Source organism: Podarcis liolepis (genome assembly GCF_965112155.1).
Source record: "Podarcis liolepis genome assembly, chromosome: 14".
NCBI lineage: Eukaryota > Metazoa > Chordata > Lepidosauria > Squamata > Lacertidae > Podarcis > Podarcis liolepis.
The window spans coordinates 30,389,314-30,415,109 of NC_139569.1; the positions used below are offsets into that span (position 1 = coordinate 30,389,314).

Here is a 25,796-nt window from a genome sequence, read left to right on the forward strand (position 1 = left end):
TTGGGAAGAAAATGTTTTACTTGCACTTTTCATCAATAAATAATTTACAGTATTTACAGACAAAATTCTACACACAAACACAAAAGAAGCTGGGAAGGAAAAGGGTCAGTGAGGCTGGAATTGTGTCTCCCCTCCCCCTTGTGTTTTTGTTTTTTAAAAAATCCATTGCGTTTTTATCGGCTTCACTTCACCTGTAAGCCAGAATGAGCCCTATAATGTAAACCAAAATAAAGTGCTTAAAAAATATTTTTTAACATTAGAGATATTCCTATAGTTGGAAAACCTTGTTGAACTTTTTGGATTGTGAGGTCAACAGGAGAGGAGGAGGAGGAGGAGCGGCTATGAAGAAGGGCCATCACTACCTAATTTGAAGACCTTACAAAAGCCACATACATTTAAAGCACTATGGTACCACTTTGGTCAGTCATGGCTTAACCCCAAGAATTTGGGGAGCTGTGGTCTGTTAAGAGGTGTGAGGAGACACCCTAATTCCCTACCAGAGCTACCATTCTCAAATTGTTAAACCAACCAATCCCTCTTCCCAGGGGACTCTGGGAATTGTAGCTCTGTGAGGGAATGTGTGTTGAGGTCTCCTAACAACTCTGAGAACCCTTAACAAAATATGGCTTCCAGGATTCTCTGGGGGAAGCCACAACTTTTTTAACATGGTCACCACAGTGCTTTAAATGTATGCTGTGAGCATGGCCTCCATTTTTCCAAGGAAGACAATTTTAAACTAAATATGGCGAAATGAAGCTTATGAGCCTTGTCTCCAATATTGCTCCTACTCAGAGTATGCCTCTTGAAATTAATGGACATGGCCAACTTTTTCTATGAATTTCATTGAGTCTACTCTGAGTAGCACCCACAATTTTGAAACACAAGCAGCATTAGCTGTTGCGAGTTGCCGGTGGATTAGAATGAACCACCAAGGTGGTGAGCTCAACTTGCACACCAAGGACAGAGAAGCTGTGGCCCTCCAGAGATTGTTGGGACTCCAACTCCCATTAGCCCTGACAGTTGACCATACTGGCTTGCAGGCTGATGGGACTTGAAGTCCAGCAACATCTGGAGGAGAAATACTTTGTAGCCCCTCTGGCTACAGTGAGCGCTTCTAGAGTACATGAAGGCCAAGTCCCAGTTTTCAGCCTCAGCATCTCCCAATCTCCTCGTTCCTTCCACATGACTCCCGAGTTTGCACACTTCACAGCTCAAGTTGAGAGCTCCCAATTTCAAGATCAATGATGAAAGGAGGAAAGGGCCATCAGTGAACAAACCATAGAATGAAACAGTCAACATGTATTTTTCTTTAAACCGTTCAGGAAGGAAAAGAAAACTACACCCCTGTACAGTCACCAATGTGAGGGCACTCTATATATTAGAAGACACAATCCTATACAACAAATGGCTACTAAATTGTGTTCCTCTGCTGCTTTTTCAGTGTGGGAGGCAGAGATGCTGGTGGGTGGAAGTTTGACTGCCAGGCAAATTTCAATCGATCGCAGAGTATTATGGGGGTAGCACCTTCCATGTGAGCTGGTTCCTCAAAGATGCTGCTCTTTGATAGCTTAGTCCTCTGGTCCACTACAAGGGTCTCCTTGGGGCAGAGGAGATGATGCAGCAAACAAATGAAAAAACTTGGGGTTATGAGCTCCATCTCTTTCCCACAGAGAAAAAGCTTCTGTATAGGAAACATCACAACACCCACACAAAGGTTGCCACATGTGACATTTTGCATATATGCAAGTCACTGCGTGTACAAATAATGAAATATACAGGTGTGCAGTCACTGTGGAGCAATGTCAATGTGTTTTATGGGTGTGCATCTTCTGGGCTTTGAGATAGTCCAAGGAGCACCTCAAGCTTGTCTTCCGTGGTTGACCTGCTGGCTGGACACATCTGGGAATTTCCACCACAAAACTGGCACGGCTGGTGCATAGATTGCGTTTGACACGTACAATGTGGCCCTATGTGAGGATGGGAAAAGTGGAAGAGGCTTGAAATGTCACACGGTGAGTTGCCAAAGAGAGTGAGGGGCCAGGGGAACCAAGCTGAAGATGCCATTTGCCTGAAATCTCTATCCAGGGTCAGTAAGAGTTTTCCTAGACACTCCCTGGCTTGGAAGCTTCTATGCAGGAAGACAAGGTGATGAGACGCAAAGGAGAACAGGCACGCCAAACTGTTCAAGACTTTTCCAAAATATTGAGGCTTACTTCCCCTGCCACCACCCACAAAAAAATTAAAATATAGGTATGGTTTGCTCTCAAACCTGAAAAGGTCAATATTTTGAATAGTGCTGTGCTGGAAAAAAACACATCACTGCATTTTATTTGACCCTTTTCTACCAATTAATGAGAAAGGGGGAAAAAATAAAAAATTATCACAGGGAAGAAATACTTCTGATTAAATTCTCACGAGTTGGGTGCAGGGTTTTTTGTTGGGCTTCCCCTATTTTGGAGATGGTTAAGGGTGCTTGTGAGTGACCTTTCTTTCATTCCACAAATCATCTCACTGGTGGTCTGTGCTCTGCAGCCTTCCTGGGTGCCTGCATGTCAATCAAAGCCCAGGGGAAGACATCAAGAGGCAACTCCTCCCTTGGGCTTTTTTCAGATCTGGAAGCCCAGGCAGCTGGGGAGGCTGCATAAAGGCTGGAGAATATTACTGGAAATAAAACAAAGACTACTCTTGGCCACTTTGCAACCATAAGTCCCAAACCTTGCACACATGCACTACTGAAGCACCCTGAGAATGAGGTATAAAAACTGAAGCACTTTTAGTAGGGGAAGAAAACAAAGAAAGCAAACTGGAGGACTGGTATCAGCACAGCACTAGTTTAAAGTGAGCAACGGTAAGACTTTACCCATTTTCTAAGGAATCTACTTCCTGAATTTCTGCAAACCCAGAGCAGGAATGCAGAGATCCAGCAGGTAGCCTCCTCAGAGGGCTTCTCTTCAGCAGGAAGGATGGATCATCTGATCACCACACCTGTGGTTCATGCATAAAAGAGGATTTCAGGGGGCAACTGCAACCTTCAAACATAGGCTTGGGAATCAAACTGGAGTGTAGGGAAAACAAGCAAGCCTTTTTGGAACTCTGAAGCTTCTCCCCAGGTCTCCCGATGGCTTGGTGTGATTTGTTCTCTCTACAGCACAAAAACCCCAAGGAGGATTTTGGGTCACCTAAGCAAAGGACTTTGAAAGGAAGCAAGTTCTTGATGCCCATTTCTTGGACACCACGGTAGCCTTGGTTGTACCAAAAAGGAAGTGGCACTTTGGGCCACCGAAATACTGGCCTTGTTTTACCCCTCTGAAAGCACCAGAGGAGGATAGGAGAAAAGAGGAATTAGCAAACAGACAGCAATCCTTGAAGAAAAACAAAGATCTGAGCTGTAGGGAAGGCCTTCTACAAAGGTAATGCTGGGTCCATGTCAAAAAGCACAGCATCGTCCCACAATGCCTTCCCTACTGGAATTCTGTTCTTTCCGTTAAAAGGGACTACCATCCCCTTAGGGTTCCCCCATTGCTGGATGCTGAGACGGCGGGAAGAAGCACGTTCTTTGGGTCTCCTGTACACCGTCCCTCTGGGGCCAGAGGAGGTGAAGGCCTAATGCTCATCCTTTTCCCCACCCACCTGTGCAAAGGCAGCTGCCAGCAGCTGCACACAAACAAGATCACAGAAACTGGGTGTGCACCCACAGCTGTTTGCACGTGCAATGGCAAGTCTCACATGTGTGAGGGTGTGAGCACGCGAGAGCCAGTTTGCCAAGAGCGTTCGGCACACCCCGGGAAAAGCAGGTGCATTGAACTAGAAGCCAGCTGTGGAGGAGAGAACACGACGCTTCTGCTGCCATTGCCTGACTAAGCTCTGCTCGCATATAACCCTTTGAACGGATCTTTCTTTCTTTCTTTCTTTCTTTCTTTCTTTCTTTCTTTCTTCTTTCACCTCTGTTCAGTCATGATCCTGCAGTTCATTTCTGGAACTGGCAACTTGCCACTGCCTGTCTAAAAAAAAGAAGCAGCCTACTTTGACTTTTACACAAACGCCAATGTCACAATCACCACAACCATTTGTAGTACAGCAAACATGGAGGGATCGGGGTGGGGGGACAGTGAGAAGCCTCCCATTATCCTTTCCTATCAGAGGAGGAAGGGAACAAGAACAGGGGTCAACCACAAGTTCAGAACTCTTTAACATAAAAGGAGGCCTTCACTTGGAAAGAAGGTTCAATCCTATTCGATCAATTGCTTTTTCTGGAGGTTTTCCCCCCTGGAGAAAAAGCAGTCACTAAAACTGTTCATTCTCAGCTGGCTCAGCCTCTTAGTTACCCAGTACAATTGTTCTCTTGTTTTTCCCGACTCAGGAGGTCTGCCACAGATGACGGCCTATAGGAAAACAGCTGTCCACTGGCTCAAGCATGCCAACACCCCCAGAAAAAGGAGAAGCGTGGGAGGCTCCAAGGGGGCCGTATTGCCTGTCTCCAAGTCTCGTGTCCGTTCGTAGAGGTGCAATTTGTCTTTGTTGGAGTGCAGCATTTTGACGTCTTCAAAAGCATAGTAAGCAGCAAGAGTAAAGTTGACGTCGCCCGTCGTCAAGAGGTCGAAGACACAGGACTGGAAGTATAAGTCCTCCACCGGAAGCTTCTCCCGGCACTTCGCTGTGGCTGTCTCATAGGTGAAATGCTCTGGTGGAGACGGAGAGCTGGCCCCTTTCTGGCGAGCCCGGTTCTCTGTGGTCTGTGCGGTCGAACGGAAGGCCTGGAAGTCTATCTGCTGGTTGAGTGGGCAACCCCAGAGGCAGAGGTAGAGGCCCTGGTTGTCTCCGTCTTCAACCGCTTTCACCACCTCTTCGGGCATCCTCACAGCAAATGTGAGGTAGCGGCCCACCTGCCTCACCACAATGGTAGTGCCAATATACTTGGCCTGGATCTCAATGTGTTGGCCGGACACCTTCTCAGTGATCTTCAGGCTGTTGGCACCATGCTTGTCGCCCCCGTTCTTGGAGCCATCGGCAAAGGCCGCTGGGAGTTCATCCGTTTCGGCCTGGTAGACTTTCTGCTCTACGCATTCTTGGAAGCTCTTGAAAATTATGGTGAGCTAAATAGGGTAGAAAGGTGGGGGGGGGGGAGATGGAAGGAAAAGGGAGAGTTACTGAGATTGGTAAGAGCTCATTGATCCAACCATAGCCACTCATATACGTCTGTCCCTTCAGTGGAGGGGTAGCTATGTTGCCTCCCAGTCCCAGCCAGCATGGCCAATGGCTGGGGATGATGGGACCTGTAGTCCCAGAACTCCCTGGGGAAAGGGGAATGATTGTTAATCCACTCTAGGAATTGTAGCTCGGCGGGGGAGGGGAGAGAACAGCTCTCAGCACCCTTAACAAACCACAACGCCCAGAATCCCTTGCAGGGATAAAGTGATATCCCAGTGCTTTAAATACATGGTGTGACCAGCGTTAGAAACTCAGATACATAAGCTAATCGCCAAATGGCATCTTAAATCTAGGTTGCACAATGGAATGCCTAGGAATCATTTTTTCCCCTGCAGAATTTTTAAAAATTACTATTATTATTCATTTCATATCTAATCTGCTTTATGTTTGGGGAAAAAAATCTCTAAGTGGTTTACAATATATTAAAACATTGAATACAACAATCCAGAGTAAATCAAATTCAAGGGAAATGTTCTGGATCCTTCTCTAAGTGACATTTTGCTTTCCCTGTATTTTTTTACCTGCTTAATTTATAGAGCTGCCACTTAGAAGAACTCTAGGAAGCCAGTGTGGTGTAGTGGTTAGGACTAGGACCTGGGAGATCAGGGTTCAAATCTGTTAAGTTGTAGGTGAACATATCAGACGACACAGCGATTCTCCAAACAGCTCTTGTTTATTCACAGGTCAGAACAGAACTGAATTGAAGGGTTCAGCCAGCCTGCTTATATAGAGCTCCAGTACAACATAACTGTAACAACTTTCTGTAACTATCCAATCACTGAAGGTCACTTTCGATCCCTTATTTGCATATGTGGACCTGAACTATCTACAGTATCCCCCTGCAGGTCCAGGGTGAGAACTTCAGTACATAACAAAATCCCCACTCAGTAAGGAAGCTCACTGGGTGACCTTGGGTCAGTCACAGCCTCTTAGCCTACCTCATAGGGCTATTGTAGGGATTAACTGGGGAGGGGGTAAACCATGTACTCCTTGGAGAAAAAGGTGGGATATCAATGAAAGAAATAAGCTCTTCTGGACCCATGCCAGTTGCAAAAAAATGCAAATGGGGAAATTTCAAACACAGGGTGTGAATGTGGACCTAGAGATGTGCCTACTTTATTCAGCTATGTGAGACACAGAAGTGGCCATCTTGAAATAATAGGCACCGAATAAGTCTTGCCTTTACCTTGCTAGTAGCTGTTGCCGTGGAACCGGGTAAGACAGGTGTGTTGGTGACCTGCACATTCAGGTAGTTGTTGTTGATGAGCGGCCACGCCCCTTGGACTATGCAAGTCTGGAAACTGTCAGAAAAAGTCCTCAGGTGGGGGTCTCCAAACAGCCCACAGTGCGTGTAGTTGGGAGGAGGAGAGTGTTTGTGGAAGCTCTTCTCATAATGGCAGATTTCCGGGCTGTCTGAGCGCTCCTGGCTGTCGCCTCGGGGCAGAGGGCGGACCCGCGGCTGGGAAGTGGGGCCATCTTTAGAGCAGTTGTGCTGGGCCATCAGGTCGTCGATGCCGTGGACGGCGGAGTGGTAAGCCAGGTCTCCGCGGCAGGTGCGGGCGGTGCGGTGAGTGCAGTGAGCGTAGGCCCGGAGGGCCGTGCAGAACTCAGGGGTGTCCTCTGCCCCCACGTGGTGGGGCCCCGACGTGGCCGCCAAGAACTCAGAATTGCACTTCATGATTTTGCACTGAGACGTCACTGTGGGGGAAAGGAAACAAGGCAGACACCTTTAAAACACGGAGAGATTTTGAGAAGTATTATATGGGGGAAAGAGAGGGAAGAAACTGTTCAAGGCCGGTAGGGGGCGATGTTTTCCTAAAGGTTTTATGTAGTTTTAAGTTCTGGAGAAAACAGCTTGATGCGTTGTTTCACATACACGACTCCATATAAGGCCAAATTTCCAAAGCCAGGTGTCATACATAAACTTTCAATAAGACGTGTGTGTATTAGAGAGAGAGGGAGAGAGAGAGAGAGAGAGAAGAAATGCAAAAGCCATACTTTCCCCCAACCTCTCAGACTGTCACTATTTTGCAGGACAGATTCAAACACAGACTAGAACTTTAGGTTTGTGCTTTTAAAGTGAGTTGAAGCACTCGTGTCAACCTAACAAAACAAATCCTCTTTAAACACACACACACACACACACACACACACACACTTTTTGCATATTGGACACTGACAGGGGAATGCTCCGAAAAGTGTGGAATAAGAAAAAGCAATGGGACAATGCATTGGAAAAGTTCTGGGTGACCCTTGCTTTGATGCAAAGTTGTCTAACCTCTCCACAAGCAGATCAGAATGTGTGCTCACTGAACAGCCAATGTCATCTAATCTCCCTACGAACCAGGATGAAGACTCAATAAGAAGGTCATCTTGGAAGCAGCCCCTTCAGCTGTAGAAGGGAATAGCGGCATCTTCTCCTGTGACGGACAGGCAGCATGAAGCTGCCAAGCCTGGTATAAATTCCAGGAGTCAGTCCTGTGTGCTCTTTCCTCATCAAGAGAACCTTCTCCCTGGAGCATCAGGAGCTGTCTAAAATACTGAATCAGGTCATTGGTCCAGCTAGTTCAGTTCTGGGTCTACAGTGACCAGCAATGGCTCTCCAGGATATTGGACGGGTCTGTGTCATCAATCCCGCCCGCCCCCCCCATCTGAACAAACTCTCATTAATGCACCTGATCTGAGAGCCAGAAGCAGCCCCTCATCACTCATCTCCTCCCTCCTGCTTGAAGGAGATAAAGGCTTTTACTGAGAACTGAGCATTGCTGGGCCACTCAAGCTCTGCTGCAGCTGGTTGGCCACCCTAATTGGTTGACAAAGGGCCGTCTTCAGCACCTCTGCTCAGTGCCAATGCCTTCAGATTGCAAAACACCAGCGTGACTCAACCCCCTTGGCCCGCTGATGCAGAGGAGTCAAGATCCCTCAATTTGCTGGGTGTGTGTGCAGAGGGAGGGAGACATGTGGAATGGGTAGCACAAAACAGCAGAGGAGAAATCTATTACAGCAACTATGCTGACACCCCACAATACCACAAGGGAAATCCAGGCTGGATAGTGGTGTGAGAGGTGGCGATATTTATCTTAGCCGAGAGCCTGAGGTGCAAATCCAGAATTCTCTGCTCTGAAATCCCCAGCTGGGCAGGATTGTAGGTGTACAAAGCACACAGCTCACATTATCACATTATCTTTGAAGCAGAATTTAAGGACCTGTGTAGGACATACATAGTATAAAAGGGGAGGTCCCTGCCCCAACCAGCTTACAGTCCAAGGATTGTTGTAAGGATTACTGTAGGAGTGAGGAACCTCAGCCTTGTGACGTAACTACCTCCTCCCAGGCCGACCCTTGGGAGTCTCCACAAACCATTCCCTTAACCTCTCGATGCCTGACATCTCCCCCATCTAGCAGTGAATGCCTGGGGATCATGAATACCACAACCTGTTGCATTCTATCAGTTGTATTTTATCTGCACAGTCAGAATGAATTTCAGGAACCCAAATGCTTTTTCTGTGCAGCCTGAGCAGGACCAGTGAACAATGTTATGGTGAATTATTGTCACATGTCTTCACTTACCCACCTGCCCTGCTCACAGCTGTGAAAAATATTATTATATTTTATGAATGGTCCATGTCACCATTAAGAAAGCGGTAGGAACAGGCCTATATAGATGTGGACTGTCCCTGGATCAAGTGACTTTTCTTTTACGTTCTCAACTTTCTTAACCTAGCTCAACGCTGCCATCTGAACAGAATCAACCACAATCAGTCCATCGTTTGAAAAGCAAGGCTTTTGGGCAGCCTTGCCCCAAAATGGCAACTAGACATTCAGTTTGGGTGACTGTAACCTTGGTTGAAGGAGCTATTTGGCGCCTGGCTTAAATATCTGAGTTTCTAACACTGGCCACTGCAGCTTCCCCCAATTGCTCTGAGTCAAGAACCCTGATGGATCAGGCCAATGGCCTATCTAGTGTAGCATCCTGTTCTCACTGTGGCCAATCAGATGCCTGTGGGAACCACACGAGCAGGACCAGAGCACTCTCCCTGCCTGTGGCTTCCAGCAACATTCAGAAGCATTTATAGTGGTACCTCGGGTTAAGAACTTAATTCATTCTGGAGGTCCGTTCTTAACCTGAAACTGTTCTTAACCTGAGGTACCACTTTAGCTAATGGGGCCTCCCACTGCCGTCGTGCGATTTCTGTTCTCATCCTGAAGCAAAGTTCTTAACCCAAGGTACTATTTCTGGGTTTGCAGAGTCTGTAACCTGAAGTGTCTGTAACCTGAAGCGTCTGTAACCTGAAGCGTCTGTAACCTGAGGTACCAATGTACTGTCTCTGGCTGTGCAGGCAGAGCACAGCCATCATGGCTAGTGAATCAGTGCAGTCTAGATTGTGGGGATCCTGTCTTCCTTGTCTTCCCACCGCTCCTCCAGTCTCCCATCTGGAATCTGGGAGAGCCAAGACAGAGCCAATGCCTGCTTGCCGTAACTCCATCTCCTCCCCTCCTTTCCACCCACCCTCAGGGCAACACGCTCCGTACAGCCAGCAGCATTGGCGCAGCTCTGGACAAACGGATTTGATCCAAAGCCAAGAAAACCCTGTTTGTTCAATTTCACATAATCCATTTTCCATCGACTCACAATACATCTGCGTTTCGGCCGCGGATGACTTAGCACAGGAGCGGGCCTCGCTGTCTCCAAATGCTCAGGGAGAAGGAAAAACTGAGCCACAGGACCTGGGGGTGCAGTGGGGGGGCGGGCGGGTGAGCAAAACGAGAGGCTGCCCTGTGCCACAGTCTGCACAAAAGCAAATCCAGTATTATCTGGCTGTGTGTACGGTTTGAGTCCGCACGGGCACAGAGGATAAATAAATGCAGGATGTTGCTGCAGGCTTTAATCCCGGGATGTTTGTGTTTGCTTTTCAAACGGCCACGTAACCATTACACACATCGAAGATAGGCCTCCCCAATCTGGTGCCCCACAGATAGAATCACATAATTGTAGAGTTGGAGGGGACCATAAGGTTTCATCTACTCCAACCCCCCGCAATGCAGAAATCTTTCACCCGTGGGGCTTGAACCCACAACCCTGTGGTTAAGGGTCTCATGCTCTGCTGATGGAACTATGCTGCCTGATGCTTGGGGGAGTCATAGTCCAAAACATCTGATGTGCAGCAGGTTGGGGAAGGGAGCTCTAAGCTTTAGTCTGCACATTGCTTTTGCATTTCATTTCCTTCTAACCCAGTGATGGAAAAACTTGGACCTCCAGCTGTTTTGGGACTACAACTCCCATCACCCCTAGCTAACAGGATGATGGGAGTTGTAGTCCCCAAACAGCTGGAGGGCCAAGTTTGGCCATCACTGCTCTAACTTCACTGCTTGCCCTGTGCAAGATAAACCCATGTGCTAATCTGCCAATGAAGTGAACTTTAGTCTATGACAGTATCTGCCATAATGCATTAGCTGGTCCAAAATACATACATCAGCTCCATGCTTGGTACATATTTTTCCAGGTTTGGGGTGTGTGAATACCAGTTGCTGAGAATCACAAGTGGGGAGAGGAGCTGTTGCACCCAGAGGCTGTGAGAACAGGATGCAAGGCATAAAAAGGCAGAGAACATCAGGCCACCCACACCATACATTTAAAGCAGCCTTTTAAGCAGCCATGGCTTCCCCTAAAGAATTCATAGAATTGGAAGGGAGCCCAGAAGTCATCTAGTCCAGGTATCCCCAACTTGCGGCCCTCCAGATGTTTTGGCCTACAACTCCCATGATCCCTAGCTAACGGGCCCAGTGGTCAGGGATGATGGGAATTGTAGTCCAAAACATTTGGAGGGCTGAAGGTTGGAGATGCCTGATCTAGTCCAACTCCCTGCAATGCAGGAATCTTTTGCCCAAGATGGGGCTCAAACTCACAACCCTGTGGTTAAGAGCCTCATGCTCTACTGACTGAGCTGTTCCAACTGCTGCGTATTATATGAGAGGGAGACAACCTCTTCTCTAGGCACTTTATCCCGTTGCCCGGAGCCTCCCTTGCCCCAGCCCTCCTGTCCTGGTGGAGGCGTGATTGATCCCTGCTTTCAACAGCGCCCCTCCATAGGCATGGCAGGGCTGAAAGGGACCCACAGGAGGCAGGCCGGTCCTGCCAATGACCAGAGCAGGAATGAATGGGGTTTGTGGGCCGGCCCTGACAGGCCATTAAGCTTCTGAGCCTTTGAACTGCTAATCATTGAGCTGAAGACCTTTGCCAAAGAATAGGGCGATTATCACAGGCTTGTTTGCATGACAAAAAAATCAGGGAGCAGGGGGAAAGGGTCCCATAAAACTGATTTGAAGGGGGGGAAAGGGACTGGGGGAAGGGTGGGAAGACCCCCAGAGACCCTAGCTAAGGGGTTGGCTGAAGGAAGAGAGACAATGAAATCTGCAAAATCTTTTGGGTGAAAAAGAAAAGGAGAACTCAATACAGGCCAATAAAGTTACCACCACGTGCAAAGGAATCAGATTTCAGATTTCAAGAGCAGAGGGAGAGGCGTGAAAGTAGAGGAGGGGGTGAAAACAGAGCCAACATTCCTTACATGGCGATTTTTATTGTGTAATGGAGCAGAGGTTGCAGGGTGCAGAGAGGAGAGAATCTTTCTCGGAGGCGGGGGGGGGGGCACCTGGAAGATTTTAGGGCTGGGATTCCACGATGTTCTTGACATTTGCATCCTTCCTGCCTTTCCTCTTAAAGCAGGGCTGGTTTTTCCAACCTGAGTGACACATTCCCATATGGACAACTGGGCATCATGGACCAGAAGCAAAAGTAGGCAGAGGGCTGGTAAGGAATATGGTCTGATGAGAGTCTCAAGACCTGGCTACAGAGAGTGCCTCACCTGTGCTCTAAGGAGCTGAATATCCCTCCTCACTTAAACCCAAGTTAGTTAGATTTTTTAAAAATTCCTTTAAAAACTAAAGAGATGTTCCGCAAGGATGTGCTCTACGGGGAGCCAGCTTCAGGGATCAGGCCCGTTAAACAGTATGCAAATTTGAGAAGAAGGTTGGCTACATCAACCTCGCCCTCTGGTTGCAGACAAGAGAGACAGTCAGGTTGTGCATCCATAGCAATGACCAGAGAAGGAATGATGGTTGGGAGGAGTGCAGAGAGAAGAAACACCGTAGTGCCTCTGTAGCAGCACAACTGGATGTCTTCGTCTGCCCCAGCTGAAACTAAACATGTCTCTCCTGCATCAGTCTCCACAACCACAGCAGGCTCTGTAACCTTCAAACAGTCTGACTTCACCCCCAAAGGCCCAGCCCCCTCAAATACTTTATTGTGGGGGCCGAACCCCCATGGCCCCTAGGAGATGGTGCCTAAGGACCAGAACACAGCATCTCACTTCCAACTTTTCCTCACTCTGTTTTGGGACTACAATTCCTATCATCCCTGACCACTGTTCCTGCTTGCTAGGGATGATGGGAGTTGCAGTCCAAAGTTTGAAGCTGCAGTCCAAAGTCTGATGAACACACACACAAAATCTTCCCTTAGCAGCTAGAAAGCAACAAGGGGCACTTCAAGACAGTCCCAATTTTCAAGCAAGATTCAATCACATACCAGCAACTTCAGGTTGCACAATTACAGCTGAATGGGAGGTCTTGCATAATGAATTTGCTTCCCTCCAAAGACTGGATTTTTTTTGCGATAAGGAAAGTTACCAGAAAGTGTGGGGCAACACCTTCATTGATGCAATGTCATCTAATCTCTGTGCAAACAAATCAGGATGCGTGCTTGCTATACAGCCATTGTTTTCTATTCTTCCCCGAAAACAAATCAGAGCAGATAAAAAGGCCACTTGGAAATGCCCCAGGCCTGGCAAAGATTGGTTTATGTGCTGCCTGGGGCTGATCGGAGCTCTAGTCCAAAACATCTGGAGGGCACCAGGTTGGCAAAACTTGGAGAAACAGCTGCTGTGATGGCAAAACCTTTCACAGTAAGACCCCTTTTTCCTCACAGCGGTGCCCACCCTGTGCCAACCCAGGTATATCAGGAGGACCCACCGATATAGTATTTTAGGCAAACTAGTAAAGGCAAGGGTTTTTCATTTTCAGTTCCTATGTTTTAATCCCGATTGCCCTTTTTGGAATTGCTACTATAGTTTTGGCTTTGTTTTTTTAAAGTTGATTCTTTGATGTTATGACCGGGTTTGGAAGCAGGGATTGCAATATATATTTTAATATTGTTATGATGTCTGGATTTGTTAGATGCCTTGAGTTTCTTCTGAAAATCAGATGGGATGCAAGTTAAAATATATATATTTTTAAAAAACCTTGTTCTCTACTCTGGGCGCCTCCATGTGTAGATACACAGTGCAGATTCTATTGGATTCTTGCAGTAAACAATCTTGCATTATGGTGGGGATGTTGCATATAAATAACACCTGCATATTTCACTCCAGCTCCAGGGACTTCAAGAAGCTTCAGCTTGCCTCCACCATGAAATTATTGGCAGGAAGATGCTTCATTGTGGGAATTCATGCTTTTGGATTGTTCAGCTCAACTCAATGCGCGCGCGCACACACACACACACACACACACACACACACACACACGTTTGCTCTGCCTTGCACACATGCAATCCCAAAGGAGTACAGGAAAAGAGCCCCAGGCACATAACTCTCAACAAAAACAAATGCATACAACAGATCACTGCCAAAACATTGCAGCATTCTCAGGCGGAGGTGTTGATTCCAGTGAAGGGTGGGGTATAAAGGATCAAGAGCTGAAGATTAAAAAAGAAGAATAAAAATGGGTGTCTGGCAGAGCACAACAACTTGGGCTTCTCAGCAAAATCAAGAGGCAAATCGTTTGTGGGAAATGGGTTTCTGCTGATGTCCCTGCTCCACAAAACTCCCTTCCTGCCCCCTTAGAAACTCACTGGAACATCTTTCAGAAGTGCTGAAGTATTACTGCAAGATCTAGCTGTCTAAGCAGGAGCTCATCTGGAAGCGGAGAGGTTGGTGTGCGAAAAAGTGCACTTTTAAGGAGGGCTTCAAGTGTTAAAGAGGATGTATCAGCAGCATTCATCAGCCAAATATCCACACCAATAACCTACGCAAGTTACTAGGCCACAGTTTTTAGCCGATCGTCACACCTGCCCAGATGCTGTGACCAAGAAAGGAGGAGAACTGGACACCTTCAGAGCTGATTCTTAAATAGCCACAGCAACTGGCGATTTACAACCTTGATTTAAAGATGGTTTTCCTTTCAAGTGCACATCCAAAGCTTGCGTCTAGGACCATGTCTGGGTCCCCTCTCTGTCCCCCTGTTCCTCTCATAGCCCTTCCCTTCTCCTCCTCTCCTGACACCACCTATTAGTCAAGCTGGCTACGTTCTACCTCCACTGTTGGAGACGTTATTGCCTCTGAATGCTGGTTGCTGGGAATCCCAGGTGGGCAGAGGGCGGTTGTCCGTGGGCTTAACCACAGGTATCGGGTCAGCTAGCGGGAGAACAGGATGCTGAGCTAGGTGGGTCATTGGCCTGATCCTGCAAGGCTTGTCTCGTGTTCTTATCTGTGGCTATCACTGACAGGGAAGCCGTGAGTAGGAGGACAGCAAGCCAGGCAGCTGTTACTACATCAGATCAGATCAGATCATCCAGCATCGCCCAGAGTCCTGTTCTCACACAAAGCCCTCCTTAGTAGGGAGGGGGAAATCTGCCCATGTTGGTTTCTCTCGCTTTCTCATTTTTCCCGTTCACCTCTTCTTCATCAGTTTGTAACATTTTTTTTTTAAATGAAAAGGCATACGTTTCCCTCTGCATTCCCAATGCACACATTTTGTCGCCCCTAATATCGTGCATTTTTATAGTGCATTCGTTGGGCAAAAGATTCCTGCATCGCAGGGAATTGGACTAGATGCAATCCCTTCCAACTCTACGATTCTGTGATTTTAAGACTCTACTATTCTCTAATATAATGCACGGTATTTTCACAAACATGCATATTCTCCCGTGTACACCTTCCCATAACATGTGCTTTTTTGCACCCCCTTTTTTTGCTTGAAAGTGGCATTGCAACATTTAGAGAAGCAGACTTTTCCAAGGATAGCTGCGTTTCAGTTTTATGTGGACTGAGGTTGTGATTTGACAGTTGAATGCAAACCTATCTACCCAGCCACCCAGGGCCATCCTCACTCCCGAGGCATTCTGTTGGTGCGTAGAGTTGTAGTTCTGGGAACAAGCGCACTAGCTCTGCCTACTTGCCTCCTGTACCTGCGGAGGTTCACGTTCCCCTGGCAGAGAAGGCTCCAACCTTCAGACTGCCACTCTCCAATTGGCGGAGAACAGTGAGAATGGCAACTGGGGTTGCTGAGGTAGAGCAAGTGAGCTTCTCCACCCAGTCACCCCTTGCAGGCTGGCTTAACACACTGGACCACAACAAGCCAGGCCACAGTGCTCCATGCGCTGGTAACCCCTCTGCTGCATTGCTTGCCTATTTGCTACCAGGCCGGTTCTTGGGTTCATTCACAAAGGCCTGAACAACTTGGGCCCACAGCACCTTAAAGACCATCTGATCCTTCAAGCTCCACCTTGATCACCGAGAATCTCCAATGGGGTACTGGATAGCTCACTTGGATAGAGCGTGGTGCTGATAACACCAAGGTTGCAGGTTTGATACCCATATGGGACAACTGCATATTCCTGAATTGCAGGACATTGGACTTGATCCTCAGGGTCACTTCGAACTCTACAGTAGGATATCTAGGATAACTTCTGGAGATCCCCATGAGGCCCCCGAGGTTTGGCTGACCTTGGGAGTGAGTTTTTATTGTGGCAAGCACTGCCCTGTGCAGACCTTCAGCAGCTTCTCCCTGCCTTCTTTTAGATGTCTTCTGAAAACTGTATTATTTAGACATGCCTTCACAGTGTTTTGTTTCTTTCCTTTTCAACTAACCAGTGTTCACTGGTGTTTTACTGACGTTTAACTGATTTTATTATAATCCTGCATGTTGCTTACCACCTTGCTGTGCCTTTATGAAAATGTGGGTTATAAACACACACAAGCAGCACGCATTGAAGAGGGCTTGGGTGCTTCTACGAAGCCTAAAAACAGATGAAGACAAAGACCCTCTTCCATGTGGTTTCCGGGGGTATACTGCATCTGAAACTGGAGGTTTGACTAATAGTCACTGATAGGTCAAGTCTTTTCCCTGCATTTGAGAATCCCCTACCAAAGTCATCTCAGCCAGAGGCCATCATCAAAACTCCTGGCAGTGACTTCCATAAGTAATGTAATGAAGTCCTTCCTTTTCTCCTCCCTGAATTTATTTACCGTATTTTTCGCTCTATAAGACGCACCAGACCACAAGACGCACCTAGTTTTTGGAGGAGGAAAACAAGAAAAAAAAATATTCTGAATCTCAGAAGCCAAAACAACAAGAGGGATCGCTACACAGTGAAAGCAGCAATCACTCCTGCTGTTCTGGCTTCTGGGATAGCTGTGCAGCCTGCATTCGCTCCATAAGACGCACACACATTTCCCCTTACTTTTTAGGAGGGAAAAAGTGAGTCTTATAGAGCAAAAAATACGGTATACACTCCCCCCTGCCCTCACCATGCATAATCTGTTGGGGTGGAGGACCTTGACCCAGGACCCCCGTTTTGCTGGCAGCCCTGGGTTTCTTACACTATATCCTTGCACCCTTACGCCACATCAGAGAGCACACTGCCCAGAAGGAGCCTTTTCTCTGGGACGGAAGCAGAACCTTTTTTCTGGTGACTCTATGCCTTGGAAGTGCTCTCTCCAAGGAGACTTCCTTGCTATCACTTTAGGTAAGTGGTGAGGAACTGGAATGCGCCCTTGAACCCTGATAATGCCCCTCGCTTGCCCGGATGAGGGGTGTGTGAGCATGTGTGGAAAATAGCCCAACTGTACAAAGGTAAGATTCATGTTTGTGGCCCCACCCACCCCTGGCACGTGCCCCCCCCCCAAGATTGCCCCAGAGGACAATACAGCCCTCAGGCTGAGAAATGTAAGCTCCTCCACACCTAACTGAGGAGCCAGGCAAAAAACACTTCCGTTTTCCCAGGCTTATAAGAACAGCTAACGTAAGCATTTAATTATTTTTTTAACTCTTAAGAGCAATTTGATTTTGCCATCCATTTGAATGGGCTGTTGTTGCTTTAGTTTAGTTTAGTTTTCTTCGTTGGCTGTGTTAAGTCAGAATGCATCCAACTGTACCAGGATTGCTGTATTGCAGTGTTAGTTTCGATGCACCCTGTTCCTGGGACTGTGGTTGGTTTTAGCTCAGCGGCTCTCAAACTACGGACCACTCAAAAATCACGGAGGATCTTGGTGGACCACGTAATGATTTGTCTACCTGTTGTAGCAACTGTTATGTGCTGTGTTAGATACTGTACGCTTTTTAATTGTGGTTTTTACAGACACACACACACACCGTGGACCACATGAATAAGGAACTAATTGTGGACCACAACTTGCTTTAGAGACTGCTTCAGTATTGCATCTTAAATTGCTGTAACCCACCTTGGGACCTTACGGCAGAGGGTGGGTAACAAAGTGAATAAATCACCACCATCATTGTATTGTATTGTATTGTATTGTATTGTATTGTATTGTATTGTATTGTATTGTATTGTATTGTATTGTATTGTATTGTATTGCATTGCATTGCATTGCATTGTATTTATTTATTGTTGCTGTTGTTAAATAACAATAAATTATTATTATTATTTCTTACTGCTCTGTTAGGTGTTCTGGGAGCATAACTGTAATTTGAAGTTTGGGGTATAAATTATAAGTGTGTGAACTAGCGGTTAACAAGGGACAAGGGAGGCTATAATGGCTGTCTTTATGCACAACTTTGTAGCCGTCATCTGCCAGGCTTTTCTGTTTGAAACCACAGTGGGCATCAGGTATGACAGGATCATAGAATTGGAAGGGACCCTGAGGACCATGCAGTCCAACCCCCCTGGAAGGCAAGAATATAAAGCTGTCCCTTTTCCTTTGATCTCATTCAGCATGGCAGCCCTTATCGCTATTAATACTAGCAGCAAATGTTAAATAGAAGCTCGGTTACTTGAGGCACTAGCCTTCGGCTACCTGCTCTGGCTTGCAAGCTTTCAAAAAGGCTAGAAACAGTAGGAGACAGAACAGGTAGGGAGGTCCTTTGGCATATTCCACCTGTGCAATCCTGAGGTTCACTCCCCACTGCCAAATTACCCCCATCAAATTTTACTGCCTGGCAGTACGGAAGGGCCATAGCTCAGTGGTAGAGCATCTGCCTTGCAAGCAGAAGGTCCCAGGTTCAATCCCCACCATCTCCAGGGAGGGCTGGGAGAGAACCTTGCTTGAAACCCTGGAGAGCTGCTGAACTAGAAGGACCAATTGTCCGACTCCCTACATCCCTATACAGTGGTACCTCGGGTTAAGAACTGAATTTGTTCTGGAGGTCCGTTCTTAACCTGAAACTTTCTTAACCTGAAGCACCACTTTAGCTAATGGGGCCTCCTGCTGCTGCTGTGCAATTTCTGTTCTCATCCTGAAGCAAAGTTCTTAACCCGAGGTACTATTTCTGGGGTAGGGGAGTCTGTAACCTGAAGCGTCTGTAACCTGAAGCATCTGTAACCCGAGGTACCACTGTATAGCTCCCATGCTTGTGGTTGTGAGGAGAGAGTCAGTCCCACACGCAACTTCCTCCCCATTGCAATCACACGTGTGTGTGTATGTGGATGCATACAGGCAAATGAGCCTTCGTAGTTATGTAGCCCTCTGGCAAGCGGCCCCTGACTTCCCAACCATTGCTGCATGTGGCCCTCAGGGACATAAAGGTTGCTTGCCACTGCTCTATAAGAATAGCCAACTAGCATTTTATGTGCTAACAACCCTGTGACATCACCCAAGAAAACACATCTGCCTTGGAATTCAATTCCATCGCAATGATACCAACACGCCCTGTGGAAGCACTGGTTAAACGAACAGTACCTTCCTGGATGTAATCATAGGAAGCTGACTTCTACCGAGTCAGATCATCGGTCCATCTAGCTCAGTACTGTCTACACTGACTGGCAGCAGCATGCCAAGGATTCATGCAAGGGGTCTCTTCCAGTCCTACCCAGAGATGCCAAGGAGAGTCTAGCAGGGGTCAGCAAACTTTTTCAGCAGGGCAGGGGGCCAGTCCACTGTCCCTCAGACTGGGGGGGTGGGGCGGACTATATATATATATATTTTTTGGGGGGGGAATGAACTAACTGCTATGCCCCACAAATAACCCAGAGATCCTTTTTAATTAAAAGCACACATTCTACTCATGTAAAAACACCAGGCAGGCCCCACAAATAACCCAGAGATGCGTTTCAAATAAAAGGGCACATTCTACTCATGTAAAAACATGCTGATTCCTGGACCATCCACGGGCTAGATTTAGAAGGCGATTGGGCCGCATCCGGCCCCCGGGCCTTAGTTTGCCTACCCATGGTCTATAGTTCTCTTCTGTCCTTTTCTGTTTGAAATGGATGCAAAGCTGTGCTAACATTTACTCTAGGCTGGGTTGTTCTTTTTTATTATCATTTTTTTTTAAAAAAATGGCACTGTTACGGGATTTCCATTCTTAATTACGATATTTGACAATTGCAGGTTGCAGAGCCTTTAAAACTATTTTACGAGCAAATCTGAGTTCCAGTGAAAGGAGCAAGGGCCCGGCGCTCATTAAGCTGACGAGTGAGAGCAAATCCAGCTCCTCCGAGCCAAGCGAGCTGCGCCAGGGCCTCAGTCCCGCTTCCAGCCTCTCACCTTCATATACCACAACCCCAATTTTGCAGCACCCTCCTGTGGTTTTTGGCTCCTACGTCTCCCTTCCCAAAACCCTGCCCACACAGCTCATCCAAGGCAACAGATGCTCTCCCGGTTCCTGCCACCTCTCCTCCACAACCTGTCCGTCCTCCAGGCCAGTAAATCCAGTCTCAGTGACATATTTATGCGCACACACACACACACACACACACACACACAAGGATGAAGACCTCCCCAGGATCACGTCCCTGCAAAAAGCTTTACGCTGCATGGGTTGCAGTTTTGCTGCCAGGCCAGTCTCAATATTCTTTTGTTAATTCACAAAGCTCTAAACAGCACAGGCTCAAAGCACCCTAATAATTGCCTGGTTTCTTATCCTTCACCTCCACCACTGATGGGGCACTTCCAGTGGTAAATTCTTTATTTCTTATTCCTTGGGTTTATATCTTGCCCTTCCTCCCAAAGGAGCCCTGGACGGCAAACGGATACACGATTCATAAACAAAACCCTTCAAAAACAGCTTAAACCTTCCAAAAACAATGACCCACTAAAAACATCTAAGAGCAGTTACAATTTGAAACATTCTGAAGCCAGTTAAAAACATTCTTTCATCCAATCTTAGGGTTGCCAAGAACGGTATTATTCAGCCACTTGGATAAACAGGAACGTTTTCAAATTCCTTCTGAAAGTTACTAATGATGGAGACAGGTGCAACTTAGAAGGGAGGGCATTCCGCAACCAGGGAACCACCACCAAAAAGGCCCTGCCACAGGTCAGCGCCAACTTAACAGCCCCTAGTGGCGGCATCACCAACATGACCTGCCGATCACAGGGTTGATATTGAAGAAGGTGCTCCTTTAGGTACTTGGATCCCAAACTATATAGGACATTCTATGACACTACTAACACCTTGAACTGGGCCCAGTAGTTCACCCGCAATTTATAGTGTGGCAAGTACTGCTGTGTGGAACTCTTTACCAATACAAGTTTGGAAGGAGCCATCCCTGCTCGCTTTTAGACATCTTCTAAAGACAGGTAACTCGCAACTTACATGCATTTAACAAGCACAATTTCAGGTTTACGCATTTGGTGGGCGGCCAGCTGAAATCACACAAATTAAACACACACACACACAGCAGAAAGCTTAAAAGCTTTTCACTTTGCATGGGAAAGCTAGGATGGTTGCACCAGGGTGGGGGACGGGATAGAAGTTCTGGTGTTGTTCCGGCTATACGTGATTTCGGCTTTTATGCACAGTGCCCGGAATATAACTCCCATGCAATCTGAGAGTCATTTGTATTATTCAAACAGGCCTTTCGAATTGGAGAGTCTGCGCCAATCAGGTCTCACAGAAGCGTCTGACATTTTTATTGAAATACTGTGTCTGCATACTTGTGGTATTGTACAGGAAAGTATGATTTGTAAATGTTTAAATAAATCAACAAAAACCAATCAACAAATAAGGGCTGTGCGTCATGCGCTGGCCAAGTCAGATTGCAGATCCATCAAGGCCACCACTGATACTCTATGGACCAGCCTCCCCCAACCTGCTGCCCTCCCATCATCCTCAGCCCAGCAGTCTCAAATCATCAGGAGAGTACTTGGAAGCAGAAGGGCTCAGTATGGCCACATTCACACCACACATATAGATGTGGACAGGGACCTAAAGAATAAAGAACCCATTTCACACCTGTTAACGTCAGCAAGAGGTTAAGTGGCAAAACCCTGGAAGACATTTGATTCAGATAACTTACAATTACCAGTATTCAAAAGTCTGGCAAACTGCTCTTCTAGAAAACTTCTACCTAAAAGTTGAAAGTTGCTAGAGCATATGCTGTAAGAGACTGGTGTTTTGGTTTTTTTGGTCATAGGACATGACTTTTTATTTTATCTACCAATAAAGAAGTCTGTAGCCATATGGCCTCTCCTGCTTATTCCAAGGGGTGGATTTTGTGAAAATATGTTCAGATACATATCTGTTGGACGACTACTAATTGGGAACGAAGGGAAATAATGATGTTAACTCTTCGTTCCTTCATTTTTTTCCCATTTGGCAAGTCTGTATGTAAACTCCTTAGTTTAAGGAAGTGCCAACTTGCACGGAAAACACTGTAATTGTTTTGTCTTCTGCCGGATCTTATATTACATATGATTTTGGCACTTTGTTTTCTTGTTATTTCTTTTATGTAAAAGTTCCCCCTTTTTGCTATAATTTACAATTTTTTTTAAAGAAAAGTATGCCCATATTCACAACATGCATTATAAACATTGTGGTGCTACTTTAAACAACCATGGCTTCCCTCAAAGAATTCTGGGAGCTGTAGCTTAAGAGTGCAGAGAGTTGGCAGGAGGTCCCTATTCCTGTAAAAACTGCTCTACAAATTGTAGCTCTATGAGAGGAATAGCGACTTTCTAACAACTCTCAGCACCCTTAGCAAACTACAACTCCCATAATTATTGGAGGCGTGTTAGAAGCCATGATGTGTTATCATAGCTCTTTAAATATATGGCATGAATGCCTCACAAAAGTGCTTTACAATTCTTTGTTGTGCCCAACAGACTCCTTTGAGAAATGATTTTAGAGTCACCGAGAAAATCTCTCTCTCTGTGTTTAAAAGCTTTCTTCTTCCTGATGTGCTCTCAAAGCAGGAGCAGAATAGGGGCAGCTCTCCACTCTCATCCTTTTAGAGATGTGACAGAACTGGGCCAACAACACTCCCCACTTTCCTTTCTCCTTTTATATCTTCTGAGAAGGGAAGCACAGCAGAGGCCGTTTTTACCAAAAGGAAGGCCTGCATAAAACTTCCCTCACTAAACAACCGTGCCCAAGCTGGGAATGGAGCCTGGCCACTTAAGTGAACGCCTAACTGAGCAGGATTTGAACCCAGACCAACCACTGCCAAGCACAACACTCTGTCAGCTAGGAATATAAGGAGAGTCTGGCTGCTGGATCAGGTGGGCAGCCCATCTAGTCCTGTTCTTACAGTGGCCAGCCAGACATCCCAAAGAGAAGACTGCAAGAAGGACTCAGTCTGCAATAGCAATGCTCCCCATTGACAAGTCCATGGTTAGAACATAACCATGATGGCTAGAAGCCTTTTCCTCCATGAATTTGGCTAATTCTCTTTGGAAGCCAGTGCAACTATTAAGAAGCTGTGTGTATGTGTCAGTCAGTAGGAGCAAGACAACTAAATCCTACACCATCCTTGCAGGGTAACACAAACCCCTTAGTCGTCATTCCCACCCCAACTCCCAACCAACACAGACTACTGACAAAGGGAGGCCCCAGAGCCAATCGTGATTAATACAGCTTAATTGCCGCAGGGGTGAATAATAACGAATCGCACACAATCTGCTGCACATCCCAGATCGAAGATCAAGTTCCTTCTTGCAAGGTGATCTCCGGCTCCAGCACGTTTCTCAGGGAAAGAATTCAATAATATCTCAGATCAGATAGCACCTTCCCAGCAAATCTGCATGAAGGAGAGGGCTGGCTTGTGCACACACTTGGAAAGGCAATTTCAAGGCTGCGGAACCGAGCTCTCTCGAGTTTTTCCAAAGCATTTCATCGGAATTGCTTCAACGTGTGAAGGCTTGGAATGGATTTGAAGTGGGGGGGGGGGGAGAGAGAGAGGAGAGATTTTTTTGCTACATGATCAACCAAGACAAACACCAAATAGTCAGGGTGTTGCTTGTGTGTGTGTTTTCTAAAGGATACTTCCCTCCCCCCCCAATCCAATCATTTCACACTTTGCAAAGAAGAGTTTTGCAATAAATCAATATACGCACAAATGGCAGTTATATCAGGAGCTCCAAGCCCTAGAGCAATTAATAATTCCTTCTCCTCTCTGCGCCCCCTACCACTTGCCTTAACGAAAGGGGGGGGGGGAGAACCTTCGAGGTAAAGAAACTGGAGAGTTTTTGGAAGGGAACAACTCTCCCTGTGTGAAGTTACTTTCCCCTCCCCCAACAAAAACAAGCCTTCATAGCTTGAAGGAATTTGCAAGCAAGAATCCGGCAGAAACACGGTGGAAAAGCCAATGGGGGGATTCATTGGAAACAGATGGCGTTTTCAGCTGTGATTCTGAAAACCCGCTCCTTTTTCTGACACCGTAAAAACAAACCATGGGATTAAAGGGGGGGGGGAACCGATGGAGAGGAGGGGAGCGAAGGAGGTAGACCCAAATGTTAGCAGAGAAAAACTTAACTCTGGCTACTAGAGAAAACAAGCAAATTTGCAACAGCAAATAAGGAAGGCTACAGGTCAATAATAATAAAGAGGCGATATAAAACCTGCCAGTGTATCCCCCTCACAGCAGGCACCCCCTCTTTTTTTTCTTGCTTTGAAATATTGAGTAGATATTTGCATTCAGCAAAGGTTTCCAACTTAGCAACAAGTGGCAGGTTTGAGCAAGATCAATGCATCTGCCAACATGTCCCAGAAAGAAAGAGAGGAAGAAAAAATGTGTCAAGAGGTTCATTCCTTGCCTATCTGGGACCCCAGTCTTGGATCTGGTTTATTCTACATCGCAGGTATAACACAGCTGAGCAACACCATCAAATTTAGGTACACACATATATTCCAGACATGCACATGTAAACATTTGGTTCAAGAACTTTCCCAACAAAAATCACCTGAAAATATCCTTCTCACCATCCCCCTTGGCTCTTAAAAGTCTATAAGTCAACATTTGCAAAACAAACAAACATAAGAAACAAGGTGCCAAATGGTGTGTTTTTTGATCTTTCACTCATGAGGAGTACAAATGCTTTCTCTCGATCTCACAGCCATCGCTAAAGCCTTTAACGGAAGAGTAAGGTAGTAGTCAGGGATCCCCTTCTGCTTCTCAGTCGCAGAGACGCGCAATTCTCACATGGGCACACAAGTAAAATGCTCTGGGGACGGAGAACCTATGGGACGGGGAAACTTTCTCGGTGCCTTTTGTTAGCTCTGAAGCCCCGCTGCAAACCACCCTGATCCATCTGCCCTCTCAGTTATGCTGAGCAAAAAAGGCATCTTGATGAGGCGGACAAAAGTCTCTAGGCTAACCGATGCGAAGCGAAAGAAATTTGCGAAGAGGTGGGTCTGGTGTGCCTCTGATCGATTCAGGCTGGGTGCCTGAACACCACCAGGTTTTCCAACATGTGGCTAAGTGCTGTGAAATGAGAGCAAATGGGAGGCCCACAGACTGGGGGCTTGAGGGAGGGTGGGAGAGAAACCGAAAAGGCAGTTCTTGGAAGGCTGGTTCCCCCCCCCTCAAAGATTTTTTTTTTAAAAGCAAAACAGAAAAAAAGCGGGGGAGCTGGTGCTCCTTACCTGTTGGGAAGACGCAGAGAGAGAGAAAGAGGGTCTGGATCAGTCCAAGGGCTTGGCCGCTTGCCCCTTTCCCCATACCCATCCATCCAGCTTCAGCTCTAACCACTAGCCTCTCCCTAGAAGAAGAGTTTTGGTTTGCAAAAGGAGAGAGGGAAAAAGAAAGAGAAAGGTAAGAAGGAGGGAGGAGCGGGGAAAGAACTCAACTGAACAGGAGAGGAGGCATGGAGGGGAAAATAAAAAATAAAACACCAGCACCAGCAGGACACAGAGGGGAGGGGGAAACCGGAGCCTGGCTCTGAGCGGGGAACTCCGGGCAAGAAGTGAGCAGCGCGCACCGAATTCCACCCGCCTCGTTCTCCCTGGAAAACAGCCCCAGCCATCAATCACCGCGCGCTCCCTTCCAATGCGTAAAGTCTTGCTCCTTGCTGGCAGGGCCTGGCCACTCAGAGGCCTGGTCCCGCCCGCGTAGTCAAGGCACGTATCCGGTTACAGAG

General features: G+C 46.9%; 1 protein-coding gene across 1 annotated transcript in view; it reads right to left on the reverse strand.

The window, feature by feature from the left end:
• RGMA (repulsive guidance molecule BMP co-receptor a) overlaps window positions 1-25,796 on the reverse strand; it is a 35,115-nt gene continuing 9,319 nt past the window's right edge. Inside the window, exons 2-4 of the mRNA XM_083475174.1 lie at window positions 25,303-25,418; window positions 6,395-6,906; window positions 1-5,093 (exon numbers count right to left, since the gene is read on the reverse strand). Of these exons, the coding sequence (XP_083331300.1) occupies window positions 4,383-5,093; window positions 6,395-6,906; window positions 25,303-25,418 (1,339 nt within the window). The 3' untranslated portion in view covers window positions 1-4,382. The remainder of the gene's footprint in view (window positions 5,094-6,394; window positions 6,907-25,302; window positions 25,419-25,796) is intronic.